General features: G+C 42.5%; 1 protein-coding gene across 6 annotated transcripts in view; it reads right to left on the bottom strand.

The window, feature by feature from the left end:
* Positions 1 to 16,876, bottom strand: part of ARNT2 (aryl hydrocarbon receptor nuclear translocator 2) — a 214,929-nt gene that overhangs the window by 149,542 nt on the left and 48,511 nt on the right. For all 6 annotated transcript variants that reach the window (XR_005216382.1, XM_037833232.1, XM_037833235.1 and 3 more), the window contains exons 2-3: positions 8,832 to 8,946; positions 1,793 to 1,840 (exon numbers count right to left, since the gene is read on the bottom strand). Coding sequence is in view for 5 of the 6 variants with exons in the window: in XM_037833235.1 (XP_037689163.1) it covers positions 1,793 to 1,840; positions 8,832 to 8,946 (163 nt within the window). In the remaining variant the exon portion in view is untranslated. The remainder of the gene's footprint in view (positions 1 to 1,792; positions 1,841 to 8,831; positions 8,947 to 16,876) is intronic.

Raw genomic sequence — 16,876 nt, forward strand, 5'->3', positions numbered from 1 at the left:
CTCCCCAACTCTGAGCAGCTCAGATGCACCCACCAACTACCCAACTGGGATAAAGCGGCTTCTGGGTACTATGAACTCAATCCTGTAAGTAATGGCATATGTCACAAGCACATCTCTTATTTTCAAGCATAGAGGAGAGGATACGGTTCTTAGAAGCCTAGGTTTGAACTCTAACACTGTAAAAATACTCACTGACAGGCTTATGAGATAGTTGCACAGGGTCTAGGGGTTATGTTTCTTAATGACTGGGCAGAATACAATGAGCTCTTTGCATTACTGCCGTGTTGTTTCATCATCAACATCGACACTGATCTTCAATGTCAAACAAAAGTCACTCCTCATGTCTCTTCCTCTTTATGTTTTGAGGCCCCAGGAATCATCATTTCATGGGGTTAACATGATATGAAATGTTCTCTAAAGGGAAATTTTGATAATGAGGAATCCAGAGTCCTTGTTTCCTTATAAAAGGAGGCCGTGTAAGACACGAGCAAACTAAGACTGGGAGATCTGTAACCTTATTTCCAAGGCAAGCTCAATTTCAGGAACAAAGTCTGTGCTATCAAAAAGGTATCCTAAGAGATGGGTGGATGCGCAAGCTGGGGTTCTGTCTGCACCAGGGGAAAACAATATAAGCTTTTGTGGTTGAAACTCTTATCTTGTTTTGATTAGAAACTCCTGGGTCATTAGAGATTGAAATGTACTTCATCTCTTAGCCCATGCTTCATCCAAAGCTGAAGTGGGGTTCTACTGATGGAAGGAAAATTCTGCTGATGGAAAGAAAGGTCCTCAGGGGGGAATGTTTATCTGATGACAAGAAGTTACAATGGACTCGGAGACTGGGGTTCTCTGTAAAGTAACAAGATGGTGTTTCTCGTGGAAAAGCACTCAATGCACAATGACACATGGACAGAAGGAACCATAACCAAAAATAGCTGTCACGGGGAGGACCAAACTGGGGTAGTTCCTGGGTGCAGGGCTTGATATGGACATTCATTCTTCTGAAAACATTTTGAAAACAACAGAGGCTGTCAATCCAAACTGTGAACTAGGTATGCGGGAGAAATTAAACTGTCATCACTTGTGGCAGGTTTCAAAGCCCAGCAACAACCAAGATTAAGGAAGGCTTGGCTGATGGGGAGAAACATCAAGGCAGGCCCTTCCATAAGTAAATTGGGTGCCAAAGGGAAGTTTGCTAAGATTGCCTGAATGATTTGTGCTTTCCTCTCAGGATTGCCACACTTCCTCCCAAAAGGTAAACAAACAAAACAAGAATCACAGGGGTGGGTATGTAATATATAATAAATATGACACCACCAGTATGCATGGTCTGTAATCATACCTCCCCAGAGAGCTGAAGGTGCTAGTGGTCTGTAAATGAGAAGGTTCTTAGGAATTCAAAATCAAGTTTTATATCCCACATCCAGAACAGGGCCACCCAAGTTTCTCATATTTCTCTTTATTTTGCATGGTAGAAAAAGAAGCCTTATCTTGACGGTTTTTTCTAAACTTGAACTCCAGTTCTGTCTTTTAAAAAGGAATTCATTAAAATTGGAAGTCACTGTTTAATTTAAAAAGCAAACAGAGTTAAGAACATGATACTTAAATTGATCATCTAGGCTGAGATGTGGCAGGATTGCTGGCTGCCACTGGAAAAATATGAAGGAAAATACAATGGTCAAATTACAGGCAATGTCTTTTTCCAATGACAAAGGACATCGAACCCCTGTACATTCCTTATAATAAACTGATTGTTGGCTAGTGGCTTCTTTAGATCTAAGAAAAATAAACTCACCTCGAAAATTTGCTGGGACCTTCACCATCCTCATCATCAAAGTCCATTCTGAAAAGGCAAGAGCACAGGTGAGCACTGAGCACGGGTGAACGCTGTACCTGGTAACGCAGGCTGAGGCACACGAGGGCTTCGTTCAGTCATTGCTGCCCATGGTGACCACCCTTGGCAGTACTACAACCAGGGTCTCCATGCAGTCATCAAATGGGGTCAGGACCAGAAAAGGTGAAATGAAAGGTCTTTGGTGTGGGCACCATTAATTATGTGGCTGAGGACTTCTGCAGAAGTGCTTAAGTATCAACTCATCCCCTCCAGAATCCTAGAGGTTTGCAGTGGTTTGTTTAGGCTCTGTTGGGATACCTGCTCCCCTCCACATCATCACCTCCACTTGAGACTTCCTTTTCTCCTTTATTCTGTGGTATATTAACACACTATAAAAACAAGGGATTTTGGAAACAGGAAGTTTTAAAGGTGATGAAGGGACTAGGAGGAAAAAGAGGGCATATTACTGGTTGCACAACTTGAGAAATTGATTTGTCTTGGTGCGTGAAAGTGAAAGGATATTTAAGGCCATTATACTCTCAAGTTCAGGCCCAAAGAAATGACTGTTGAAGGGGGAAAAGGGGTCATTTGGGGCCTAAACTATTTAAATTGGCTGTCTGCTTGTTGAAACTCACCCAAAAAATTACTCAGATTCCCACTTTATGGGCTTTTCAATATAAACATAAAACAAAAGTCTATATAGATAATTGTTTAATGAGTATCCCAAACTCTGTCAAAAAACCAAACTTCTTTAATTTCAACTAATATTACCCTGGAAGATGTTGGAGCAGAGGGAGGGCTTAACTGGCACAAGGTAGATGGACCCAGAGTCTTTGGGGAGCAAAATGAGAACTAAGACAGGGGTCTTGGCTGGGCTGGAGATTCAGGGTGAGTGGGTTCCGAGCAGAAGATGCCTCGTCTTATTCTTGATGGGACTGGAAGGGCTGGGTGAGGCACGGTTTCCATGAATCCAAGCAGAGGAAGACCAGTCTGCCTGGCAGCCAGGACAAGAAGCTCCCTGACTGGGCAGGTCAGCATAAGAACGGAGTGCGTGTGAAAGACCACTGCTACAGACGCCAGGGCTGCCGTCCTCACAGCAAGTGTGAGGCTCGAGGGCTTCAGTGGGTAGTGGGTGACCTGGATCAGTGGGCAGTGGACACAGGATCCCCAGGCACCAGGAAATAGCCCAGTTTTACAGGAAGAGCCATTCTTGAGCAAGTACATCTGAGAGGCCTCTAATAAAAGAAAGTGTACCCTCTAGGCTGTAGATTGAGGGATCCTAGGGGCTGGGATCAGATAGGGGAGAGGCATATTTTGTTCTTCTTAAAAAAAGTATCTTTTGCTTGTTTTTGTTTTGTTTTATGTACAGTGTGCCAGAGTTCCAATCTGAGCATCAGTTTGCTCAGGATGATCTGATGGGATCCCCTGCCAGTGTGGAATTCCTGGTTCTCAGACACAAGGGTTGCATTAGCTGCTATGAATAAAAGAACAAAAGAAGTTATATAACTGGAAAAGATGACAGCAATGATAAAAAAAATCGACGTGCAAAGAGGAGTGGCAGGGAAGAGAAGTAATAAGAAAGGGAAACTACAGTTAAAAGACTACATACACACCCCTAGGAGAGACAGACAGACATCTCCCACCCCACCCCACCTACCCTGCCAATGCAATTTGGGAAACCAGGTCCCAGCAGCAGCCACAGAGTTATCTATGTTGTGAACATATGGGGTGTGTTTGTGTGTGTGTGAATGAAAGGTTTTATAAATGAAGTAATGCCATCAGCACGCTACATAATTACCAAGCCATCACCTCGCCTTTCTGGAAAATTACACCTGAGAGATACCACCAAAAATACGGCTACCATAGCCTCTTGGTGTTGGGCAGAGCCACACTGCCACCCAGTGTTCATTATGGGAAACAGCAATTTTGCTGCCCACCTGAAGGTTACTTGATGCCTCTGTGCTGTCAAAAACACTGTAGTGTTAAGAAAAATAACCTTTACAAAATCCCAATAAATTCATGCAAACCTTAACAAAACCTGAAATTGATGTGCGATGTACAGTTATCTCTAAAATGCATGTGAGCTCAAATTGATATGAGTGTGATAATCAGGCTCCTGCAAAATGTAATTTATTAGACAGCCCTCTTCTTCCTCGACCTGCACAATCTTTTGGATTTTTAGGGTGACCAACTGTCCTGGTTTTCCCAGTCTTCAGTTCTAAAACTGGGATGGTCCCAGCTAACCAAGGATAATTGGTCCCTATAGTTTTAACAAAAGACAGTTCTGTTCTTTACCTGGACCCTCACAGAGCAGAGCTGAGCAGACAAATGGGGAAGTTTTGTGAAAAAAGGGCCCCAGTACAGGCCAGGTCAGCTGTGGCTCAATCAAGAGGGTACAAGGAAGTGAAGGCCCTATCCTAGAGCCAAAGTTTTCTTAAGTCCACTGGGAACTTGAGAATCAGGAATTGTATATGAAAAATTCGGGCATGTGATCATGTGTGCCACAAATTTTAGTAATTTGGAAAACCATAGAGTGGGAGTGAACCCAGACAGTAAACCAGGGCACAAGCAATTGTTCAATTTCTCAGGATAACCCACCTGTCGCCCAACCAGTCTCACCTGCTCACAGAGGCAAGCACACTCACAACAATACAGAAAATGCAACTCCTGACCATCTTTCCAAGTAACACTTGCCAAGACACTGCCTTTGTGTCTCTGTCATCACTTTAAATTCTCTACTTTAAATATGACTACAATAAGCTATGCTTATTTCGTTTACTATAAAAAGCCTAAGTAAATCATCCTTTGTTTTGTCTTTTATGTTTCTCTATTATACTGAAGCATCTGGATAATAAAGGAGAGAAATCAAAATATGACTTTTAAGTCCTATTGTACTCACTTTAAAGAATTCAGTACAATGAGTAGATGCTACAAGAATCTTTGAGAGGAGAGCTGAAAATGCTTCTTACCTCATTGTCCTTCAATAAGCATGAATTCTTACCTTGGAAAAAAACTGTGAAAGGCATTCCTGGCTTGCAATTAGTTAAGAGTGAGTGATATGAATCTTTCCTAAGAGTGACTGTGCAATAATAACAATGCATGCATCATCAAATATGAGTCATGAAGCAGAATTCACTGATGAGCTTATGAGAAAAGATAAAAGGCTGTGTCATCAGGGCTGGTCCGACGACGGCAGTAAAAGAGCAACCCTGGGCCGGTCCAAAGGTTCTGCTAGCAAAAGGCAAAGTGAGGAGAGTATCAGCCAATGCTCTTCCTTCAGAGCCCTGATGGGCCTGCTGGGGTTGCAGCAACGCTAGCACATAAACGCTAACCAAGTGGAGCAACTGCTCAAGTAAATATGCCTTTTACTTGGCCATCTCCCAGCAGCCCTCAGGGTTACTTCTGAGGGAGAGGCTGGTCTATTTGCTGTATGCAATTCGAAAATACTTTTCACTCACTGATTATATTTTAGAAGCCCGGCATTTAACTCCAAGGCAATGGATGGAAGTTGATAGGTCCATGCCTGCAACCTCCACCCTCCAAGGTGGCGCTTTGGGGATCCTAACTAGTCACTGCTGCTTCCCCTCTAGAGAAGCACCGAGTCTGGCCCTGTCGAAGAAACCCCCTTCCCACAAGCCATCCCTGAGATCAGGGAGGTGCCTACAAAAATGCATTTCTGGTGACTTGCTTCAGTGCATTTCTCCCATACACATGGAATCACTTTGCAAAGAATCTGAACCTTCACCTTGTGTCCCAACTGCTAGGAGAGTACGTGGCTTGCTAAGATGCTCACTGAGGAAGGCCGCCCAGGCAATGGACAGAACATTCTGCCCAGGGAGAGCAACAGCACTGAGCCAGGCGTGCGGCCAGGAGGATCCGAAACCAGCAAGGGGTTAGTTCTACTTGGTTTTGAAACAGCAGGACAAGATGGGATGGTTCTCTTGGGGGTTTGGGGGGACTTCCCAACATCAGAGTGGTCAGGTGAGAGTCGGAAGACCTAGCCAACAAACACGTAGTGGGAAGAAGGCCCACACCTCTTAACATTTCACCTCTCCCATCATCCCCTTTTCCCCTTCTCTTCTTTTCTGTCCCTCCCTCTGTCTCTCTAGCTGAGTCCCCCTCTTGGAGAGAGGGTGGTAGAAGGACACTCTCCCAGTAGAGAGAGCAGCAGTAAATGCATGCCCCCTGTCTTAGTTTGCCAGGGCTGCTCCAACAATTATCATGTTAGCTTAAACAAAAGGAATGTATTACCTCACCATTTTGGAGGCTAAAAGTCCAAAATCAACGTGTGGGCAGGGCCATGTTTTTTCTGAAGCTGTAGCATGTGGAGTGGCTTGCCAGCCAGAAATAATTCAGTCTCTGCCTCTGTCCCACGATCATGTGTCTTCTTCTGTCTCTTCTTACTGGGTCCAATGTCCTCTGCTTATAAGGCCTCTAGTCATATTGGATAAAGTCCACCCTGATTCAGTTTGCCTCACCTTAATAGGATCTTCACAGATCCCATTTACAAATGGGTTCACACTCCAGGACCAAGGGTTAGGACCTGTAGGGGGCATGATTCAATCCACAACACCATGGTACAGGAGAGGGGCCCTGCCACAGAGTTGTCTGGTTTTTGGTGGCTCTGACTTCCATCAGGTTCTTCTTTGTGCTTACATAGCTAAGTGTTTAAGCTGTGGTCAAAGAAGAGCAATTAAGAGGTTCCAGGACAGCAGTGGCCTCAAGCACAGAATTTCAGTAAAACATGTAAAAAAAATGCCAGATGCCAGAACTAGTATGGAAACAGCACTATAAAAACAGAGAGTATTTTTCTTAGAAATGGAGGCTTGGTCCTTTGTAAGTTATTGGGGCTTAAAAAGAATCATGGTTGGCTTGCTTGCTCCCTCCCTCTGCTAGAAAACAGGGAAGGCGCAAGTGGACCCCAAGAGTGAGGACAAGTGGAGGACAAGCAGCCCAGAGAAAGCCATGCTTGCTGACCTGCCTTCAAGGGGCTCAAAGTGCCCCAGCCCTTGGGGTCACACCCTCATCCCTCTGTTGGGTAGTGTGGCAGCAGTTAGCTGTTCATCCTCTTTTATCTCTCTTTTCTTCTCTTGATGCTTTGCTTCCTTGGCTGTTAAGTGTAACTGCACTCTGGGCTCTGCCTTCAATGCTAGGCTGTGGGGTGTGGGCCAGGAGGAAAAGGAAGAGTGGGGCAGGGCTTCTCCAGACACGAGATCGAGTCCACAGACAGAGCGTCGGCTCAGGGAGCAATCAGAAATCAGAGTCTGGGTGCCAGAGGGTCAGGAACGCTGCGGCCAGGGTGGGGGAAAGGCAGGCTCAGCTCACTTCAGCCCAGGCCCAGGAGAGAGCACAGACCCAGCACTGACCCTGCAGGAGGGTTGGGAGAAACTTTCTGGCAGAAGCTCCAAGATGACTCCCCAGCCCAGGAAGGGCTCCCTGCCCTGGAAATACAGGGCATGGCCTGTGCAGCTCTGCTTGCACTTGGCTCTGACCCAGTCCACCTACTTCATCAAAGAGCCCTGTGCTGGCCTCTTCTTCAAAAGAACTTGGGCAAGTCATGGGGCTTTGTCCCCAGGGAATGCAAGTTAGAGAGGACAAACCTTTAAAACAATTTTAAAAGACCCGGAATTTTAAAACAAACAAACAAAAAAAAAAAAAAAAAACCAGTAGGTCAATAGGTTGACAGCATGCACATTCCTTTAGCAACCCAGAGTCTGCTGAGTTTAGCACCTGGTTAGCAAGAACAGCTAGTTAAAATAGGATGGCTGTGTTTGCAGGAAACCCCAGAGGCAAACCACATCATTTACTACAAAGTTGATCTGAGGAGCTTTGCCACAGGCGCCAGCACTGCTTTTTAAAGCTCTGCCAATCTTGCTGCAAAGATGAGAGCAGGCAGGAGTGGACGGAAAACTGACCACATCAGCAATTGGCCTGCTGAATCAGGGGTCTCCAGTGTAACCAGTGAGCTCAGTTTCTCAGCCTCTCTCAACCCATGCAATCATCTCTAAAATCTCATGCCCTCCTTTAATGACTGTTCTACACAAACAAGTCTTTTTGCAATCTAAAATTATACTGAACATGCTTTTTTTTCTTACAACCCCACTCCATCCCAGATTGGATACACACCTCTCCCCAGCACCCTTCAAGAATCACATTGGTTTGAAAGAAACTCTCAGGCTTTAAAATGCTTGACCATTCAAACAACACAGACTGACTCCGCAGATCTTGGGCTGAGAGAAGTCTAACATTCCTTACTGCATTAAATCTAAGCACTGATTCTAGTTCCTGAGAAACCTTGTTTATCAAACATTTCATTGAAAATAAAATTGATTCAATGAGGAAAACAGGTTAGCTGATATATTGAGTCTGAAAAGGTCAGTTATATTTTCCTTAAGGGATTTTTTTGTTTGTGTTTTAGTTCTGTGTATAGTTACAAACTCTATACGTCATGAGTAGGTGCAGTTTTTGGTTCCATCTGCTCAAGAGTGAAGGTCTTTCTGGTCCAGTCAAAAACAGTCAATAGGCTGTAAGCCGCTTGGCCTTTAGGTGCTGGGCTTTAGCCAGTTCCTGTGAAAGGAGTGCCAACATACCACCTTCCAAAGATGGGACGGGGTGGAAGGTATCAGGGCGGATCCTTTGCAGCCCCCAGGTGGCTGGAGCCCAGCTCTGCAGGGCTGCCCTCAAACTTGTATGCGGGGGCCAGGAACGGGGTGGGCCCCCTCCCTCGTTTTGGAAAATGGCCTGAGCAAGGCCCAGCAGGATCACAAAGCACATTCTTCACTCAAGGACAAACAAACAGAAATCCCCAGCTGGGTGCTGAGGCCCAAAACACTTAGAGGCAAATCATGTGCATATTTAGGGATCTTGCAAAATCTAAACAGGATGCGAACTGCTGAGCTATCATGCTACAGGAGGGAGAGAAACAATATTTTCCTAACAGGTCAAGAGTGTTGCTCAACATTGATGAAGTCTCATTCCCGTAAACACTCAGGTTGCTTACCCAGAACGCCGCTTTCCTCCGCGGGCGGGCATGGCCCCTGCCATCCTCACCTGTCCGGTGGCCGCCATGGGGGCAACGGGCAATGACACCGATCCAGGGATGTCTGAAGCCATTTCTGGAATTCAGCAAGCACAAGAGGTTTTATCAATGGCAGAAAAGCCCTGTAACAATCCAGAAAGCTGTCAGGCTGTACCAAAAGCACCAACGGGAGGAAAGCCCAAGGACCTGGGTCCCAGGCATCCCTGGCCATCTCCAATTACATGGCCTAGGGTGAGTCTTTCTCCTCTCTGTCCTCTGCCTCCGGGCATGCCGTGCTCCATATTTGGTTCTTGAAAGAGTAGTTAAAAAGAGCACACAGCTTAGTAGGTTTCATAAGGAACTCCTGACTCCTGGTCAGCCAGAGACAGGTTAAGACGCGGCCAGACCTGGGGAGAAAGAACCAACACTACCAGATGAGGGCAAACTCGCTGAGTCAGTCCCTGTGGCAGTGTCTGTAGATGCTGTGCCCCGGCCCTGGATGTTTGTTTTCAAGCAGGATGTTTGTTTCCCCATCCTAACCTATACCCCAATCTGGACTTAGAACCCCTGAATGTCAGAGCCCCGCTTGGCCCCTCTACTCACAAAGAGGACAGTGAGGTCCAGAGGGGTTAAAAGCATTTTAACCGCCCAGTGGCCAGTCTAGAGTGCACGGCTCTCCACGGCCAGACCTTCCCAGGAGTTCCCAGCATATTTCTAAACATTAATTTAGAGAGTAAGAAGGTCTGGCATTTGATGCGAGTACCTTTTCTGAGCATTGCCGTCCAAATATATTATTTCTCATAAGCTTGTCACTTTGGGAAGCTCATTAAGGCAATGTCAAACATCCCTAATTTCAAAGAAACTACACAGTTAAAAAGTTTCTCCTTCTCACTTTCTGGAAAGCTTCCTAAATGCAGGCACCCTTTATACAGACCTTTGAATGGCAAGATAAATATTTCAAGCGTCATCTCTGATTCTGTTTATTGTTCTTGGGAATGGCTTCTGCAGTATTCACTTTTATTAGTCCAACTCTTACCCAGGGCAGAAGAGAAGAAACAGTCTACAAAAATGTTTTTCAAAGACAGAGATAAATGCGGGAGTCTCGGCCCCTGTCAGCAGAAAATGATGCACCGTGATGTCGGTGGCAGACATGGTATAGGTTTCTGCTCTCTGCCTTCTTGCAGAAACAAAGGAGTCGTTGAGAGGCAACTAGTCATGTCCAAAGACATCGTGTTTAATAAGGACATTTGAAGGTCAACTTGAATTATTCCACTCAACATTTGTGAAGAATTCTAAAACACTATAACCAAAGTTTACTTTATCTCTTCTGCTAAGTTCACAAAAATTTGAGAACTATTACAGTTTTTTTTTCCTTTAACTAATGTACACATTAGAAGTACTCAAGGAAAAAATCCATTTCTTAAAGTAATTCTCTCCACTTAAGATAATTACTGGATTTGTGACAGCTATGCAATATCAACTGTGATAACCTGACAGCCTTATCATATGCCTGCATCTGATAAAAACTTTGTATTTTTTTCTGACATGGAGGCTAATGTACACTAAGCTGATTAAGTCCCAAAACCAAAGAGCAGAATGACTGCTCGAGCAAATATGGAAGAAAATGAAAGTTACAACTTCCTAAAATAAGTTCCGTAGAATATTAGTCCCTCAAGATTCCCCAAGGAAAGGGGTTCCAATGCTCAAAAAAGTTTAGAAAAAGTTACAAACTTATTCCCCTTCTTGGATATTCCAACAGTCATTCAAAAATATTGAAAGGCTAAGGGATCCCAAATAGACAAAAACCTCTTGAAAAAGAAGAACAAAGTTGGAGGGCTCACACTTTCTGATTTTAAAACTTATTACAAAGCTATAGGAATCAAAACAGCATGGTACTGGCACAAGGACAGACACACAGACCAATACAATCAAATTGAGAGTTCAGAAATAAACCCTCACACCTATGGCCAAGTGATTTTTAACAAGGGAGCCAAGACCACTCAGCTGGGAGAACGGGGTAGCCATATTCAAAAGAATGAAAGTGGACCCCTACCTCATAACATACACAAAAATCAACTCAAAATAGATCAAAGACCTAAACAGAAGAACCAAAACTAGGGAAGCATCTTCAGTACCTTGTATTAAGCAATGGTTTCTTAGGCTTCACACCAAAAGCAAAAGTAACAGAAGAAAATAATAGGTTAATGGGCCCTCACCAAATGTAAACATTTTTGTGCATCAAAGGTCTTCATCATGAAAGTAAAAAGACAACCTACAGAATGGGAGAAAATATTTGGAAACCGCTTATCAGATAAGGGTTTAATATCCAGAATACATAAAGAAATCCTATAACTCAACAAAAAGACAAACAACCCAATTTAAAAATGGGCAAAAGACTTGAATAGACATTTCTCCAAAGAAGATATACAAATGGTCAATAATCACATGAAAAGATGATCATCACCATTAACCATGAGGGAAATATAGATCAAAACCACAATGAGATACCATTTCACATCCACTAGAATAGCTACAATTAAAACACTGAAAAATAATAAATGTTGGGGAGGATGTGGAGAAACAGGAACCCTCGTACATTGTTGGTGGGAATGTAAAATGGTGCAGCCACTGTGAAAAATAGTTTTGCAGCTTCTCAGAAAATTAAATATAGAATTGCCATATGGCTGGCAATCCCACTGCTGGGTACACACACAAAAGAACTGAAAGCAGGGACTTGACTAGGTAGTTGTACACTGGTGTTCACAGTGGCATTATTCACAATTGCCAAAAGGTAGAAGCAACCCACGTGTCCATCAACTGATGAATGGATAAACAAAATGTGTTACATACATATAACAGAATATTATTCAGTCATAAAAAGGAATGAAGTTCTGAGGCATGAGACAACATGGATGAACCTTGACAACATCATGTTTGAGTGAAATAAGCCAGACACCAAATAAGCCAGATCATACTATATGATCTTACTTACATGAAATAAGGAAAATATGTATATTCATAACATCAGTAACTACAATACAGGTTACCGGGGCAGAATGGGTATAGGGCGTGGGGAGTTAATGTTTTATTGGTATAGAGTTTCTGTTTGGGGTGAAAGAAAAGTTTTGGCAATGGATGATGGTGATGGAGGCACAATTGTGTGAATGTAATTAAAACCACTAAATTGTATATTTGAAAGTGGATAAAATGGGAAATTTCAAGTTACATATGTTACCAGGAAAAAAAACAAAACCTATTGAAACTGTACAATACAAAGAGTGAAACTTAATGTAAATTATGGGCTATAGGTATAAGTACAATTATAATAATATTGTTAAATCAATTGCAACAAAGGTATCACACTAATGTAAAATGTTAATAATAAAGAAAACTGTATGGGGGTGTATATGGGAACTCGGTACTTTTTTCATGATTTTTCTGTAAACCTACAACTGCTCCAGTAAAAATATGTATATATTGAGAAGTCCTATATAAACAAGCTTGTTTAACTTTGATTAACCCAACATACCACAAACATCTTTAATTGTGGAAATGTTTTTTTTTATTACCTGCACAGCTAGTGTTCCACAAAACACTAGTTTAAGTACTTTAAAGTCATTCCTGACTTTGATTTAAAGAAATGTCAGGCTGAAACAGCTCTTAGTCATCATCTGCAAACCTAGGAAGGTCCATCCTTTGTCAATTGCAATACAAGTTACTAAAGTAAAGCAACACAAATCTCAGCTGGCAGGGTAAAGGTAAGGAATGCTGAAAGTCCAACCCCTTCTTCAGACAGATGAGAGAAGCGAAGCAGAGAGCTCAGGTGACTTGTACAGGTGCCCACGTGAGGGAGTGGCCAGGCCAGGAGCAGGCAGTCGTTTTGTCACATCAGCATGCGACTCTGCTCTCCTGGCTATCTCCTATGGGTCAGTCTCATCTGCTCAGCAAAAGGCAGACCCACAACCTACCTCCCTCTAACACACCCCACTGTGTCCATCCTAGTACCCTCCAAATTTGGTGCAAGGTATCAAGTGCAAGTAGACAGGTGACAAAAGTAGTTTCTACCGGGAGAAACTGTACACTTAATGAAGGTGATATGGCAGGAAGATATGCACAAAGATATCTAAATTCTTTATATGTGATATGCACATATCATAAGGCTAGTGAACTACAGGAAAAGGTGAGGGGAGCAAGGGGGCTTAATATTCAAATACAGAAACCTAATTTGAAAATGAGAGGTTCATACACATCATCAACAAAGGCGACTAAACAAGCAATGGCAGAAAGTTGGCTGGAGGTTTACCATCTCCAGTACCATCACAAACCGTTAATTAAGGTCTGCCTCTTTGTAGTTTTGTAAACTGTAAACTGTAAAATTTCTCCTTTTGTAAACTGCATTTGTATATCTTGTGTCCATTTCTCCTCTGAGAGTCTTAGTTTTTCTTATCTCTTTTTACAATAAAGAAATGAGAGCTCTGTCATATTTACTGAAAATATTTTATAATATTTTTTCCAATCTGTTGCTTGCTTTTCACATTGAAAAATCCTTTAAAAACTAGAGAAAGTTTTAAGAAGACAAGGTCAATTGTCCCAACCCTATTTACTCAGGAGTCCTTTCTTTCCCCGTAAGTTTTCTGAAGCTCCCTCTAACCTATACTATATGTACATAGAAAAAATGTCTGCTTCTAGAACATCCATTTCTTTGGCAATTACCTAGGTATCTGTTCTTGCTCTAGCATTGCACTATTATAACATTTGTAGTAATGCAAGTTTCTCTCACTACTCTTATCTTTCTGAATTCTTTCTTCTTCCTCTCATTTAAATTTTAGAATACTTTAATTAAGATATAAAATTTAATCTCCTTGGCAATTAATTGTATTACCTTGGCATCTACAAATTAATTATGGGGAAAACTGACATTTCTACCAAGAATAAGCGTATGCCTATAATTTACTCAAGATTCCCCTTTTAGCTCAATAAGGTTTTTAGTTTACATCACATAGGACCCCAAATTTCTTGTTTGCTTTATTTCTAGGTATTTTTTCTTGTAAGTGTGATGTGTTGTTGTGTTATGTGCTAATATCACTGCTACTAGTGTGAATGGGATCATCTTTCCCAGCTTATTTTCTAACTGGTTTGTAGCTATGAAGAAATTGAGCCATAACAAACTTGTCATAAATGATTTCAACTGACTTGACCTGATGGTAAGGTAGGTGGTGTCCTCCCTTTTCTTACAATTCTGCGTATTATCCTTTCAAAATTTACAATCCTGTTTAAAGAGTTTCTCAGGTCATTATCATGTCTCCTGCCATTTCACCAAATTCTTTTATTTGTTCTAATAATTTTTAACTGATTTTTTTAAAATGTCCTAAGTTTACAAATCTTATTGACTGCACACAATGATCCCTTTATCTCCTTCAAATAAACCTTTAATTTCCTTTTTGTATCTTATTTCATTGGCCATAATTTCCAGAACACTATTCAGTATTAATGACCTACAATGAGATAAGAGAAAGGCTACGGGGGCTTTGCAATCAGGCATAACTGGTTTAAAACCACAACTCAACCACTTTCTAGCCATGAGAGAGCCTGTGTCACTCCATGTTGAAGTGTCATCTATGAAATGTCAAAAGTATCTACCTTGAAGGGTTGGTTTCAGAATTAAGGATAATGTAATTATACTTAATATGTATTAATATCAATTAATAATTATTTATTAATAATTAATAAATATTTAATTTTTATTATTATATTTAATATTATTTATTAATATTAATAAATAATTAATAATTAATAATTAATATAAATAAGGATAATGTAATTAAGCACAGTGCCTGGAGGAGAATAAACATAAACAATGATAACAAAGATGATCGTGATTATGGTGAGGGTAAACAGCCTTGTTTGGTCCCTGAAATTAATCAGAATGAGTTGCTGGTTTAAGACAGATATTCTTTATGATATCAAGGAAATATGCTTCTAGGCCTTCGTTTTAAAGCTTATTTAAGGAATGGATGTCTCATTTTATTAAATACAATTTTGGTAAGTAAAATTGTGTTTCTGATACCAAATAAACCAAATGGAAGATGCAATCAAAGAAATTCAATTTCATTTTAAAGGTTAAAATAATTTCCCTAATGTTTTTTAGGAGCCACTCTTAATAAGTTCAAACAAAAGTGAAAAACAGGTCTCTTCTCTGTAATCGAAGTCCATATTCATCGATGTGATCTGTCAGCCTTCCTTGGAAAAGTGACACCCTGCTTCCTAAACCAGCAACTTTTCTATACGACTCGAGTATAAGCAAGCACAGCCCCTGGGCCATCCCCCAAAGTGCCTCTACTCAGGGAAGGTGGCTAGAGGAGGGTCACTCGCTAGGCAGGGTCTGGTAAAAAGTGGAGCAACAGATGACCACACATTTAGATGGAACGTAGCTGTAGCCCTCCGAGCACAAGGTTGATCTGCCCCAGGGTTTCTGTACTTCACTCAGAAATGAAGGAAAGTGGAACCTGATTGTGCAGAGAGGAAAGCACACCATGGAAATCACACCATAGGGTGACAATGCAGCTGTGATCACATCCTGCAGCTGGGACTGTGTGGGGGCACAGCCTTTGTAGAGGACAACTCAGCATTTACCCATAGATCCTACACTGTCAATGTCTTACCTGAGGATCCTGGAGGTGGAAGGGGTGTGTGTGTGTGTGTGTGTGTGTGTGTGTGTGTGTAAGGCAGGCAGACGTAGGTGTGTGTGTGTGTGTGTAAGGCAGGCAGACGTAGGTGTGTGTGTGTGTGTGTGTGTGTGTGTGTGTGTGTGTAAGGCAGGCAGACGTACACCAAAGTGTAAACCTTCGCTATTTTTGCAGTGGGATTATAGGTGGGTTCTATTTTCTCCTAAAAGTTCTTTTTGGTTCTTGTTGAACATTCCAGCTTTTGTTTTCAATGAACACTTGTTAATTTAATGATCAAAAAGTGAATAAGTATATTAAGGAGTTTCCAGGTGGAAAACAAGGTAGAAAACATATATAGGGAAGAACTAGAAGCAAACAATGAATGAGATGCAGCAGAGACAGGGAAGAAACCCCTTTTAATAATGAGAATGGCCAACAATGGAATGGACTGGCTTAATAATGGCAACATTTTGTCTACAGTACAATTTAAATTGGATGTTAACTATGTTCCAGGCACTCTGCTACATGCATCTCATTTTACTTCTACATCTGCCCTACAAGGTAGGTGTAGAGGCATCCCACTGTACGGATGAGGACCTGGGCACAGAGCGGTCGGGCACATGCACCATCTACATGGTCAGCTTGGTGACTGGGCACCTCTGAGGCCTCTGGCCTCTGTGGGGTCCTCTTGGAGGTGAGCTCCTCACCCCTGGTGGTGCCCAGGCAGAGGCTGGACAGCCTGGCAGACTGCCCCCCAGTGTCAACGGGAGATGCCCCAGTGTCACGGTTCTAAATCGCTGGCCCAGGTGGTCGTTGTGCAACATGGGGAAAATGGTCATGCTTTGGGGTCACCTCTATCTGGCTCCGGGGTCATGGGCAAGCTACTTAACCTCTAAGCTGCAGATGGTTCATCTGTAAAATAAGAAAAATACTGATGCCATAGGGTTACTGTGAGGATTAAAGAAGAGGGCCTATGTCTATGCCTGGCACAGTCCTGAGCAAAAGTAATTTTTCTTCTCTCTTTTACTTTCCCCTAAGAAAAGAATGTCTCCCAAATCTGGCACTTCATGTGTGTGTATGTGTGTGTGTGCTTGGATATAACTCTTGGGTAAATAACTTAACCTCTCTGTGCCCGTTTTCTGTTTATAAAATGGGGACAACAATGGTGTCATCTCATGAAGTTGATACGAAGATTAGGGATCCAAAGAGGGGCTGGCACCAACCTCGCCAACCTGAGACACAATTCTCTTCCTGTGCCCACCTCCCACTGCCTCGCCACACAGAGCTCTGCCCTTACAGGCCCCCTGACATCACAGGCACAGGCTCAGCAGACGCCCTGAGCCCCTCCCACTGCAGGGCTGG

Source organism: Choloepus didactylus, chromosome 4 (assembly GCF_015220235.1).
Source record: "Choloepus didactylus isolate mChoDid1 chromosome 4, mChoDid1.pri, whole genome shotgun sequence".
Classification (NCBI taxonomy): domain Eukaryota; kingdom Metazoa; phylum Chordata; class Mammalia; order Pilosa; family Megalonychidae; genus Choloepus; species Choloepus didactylus.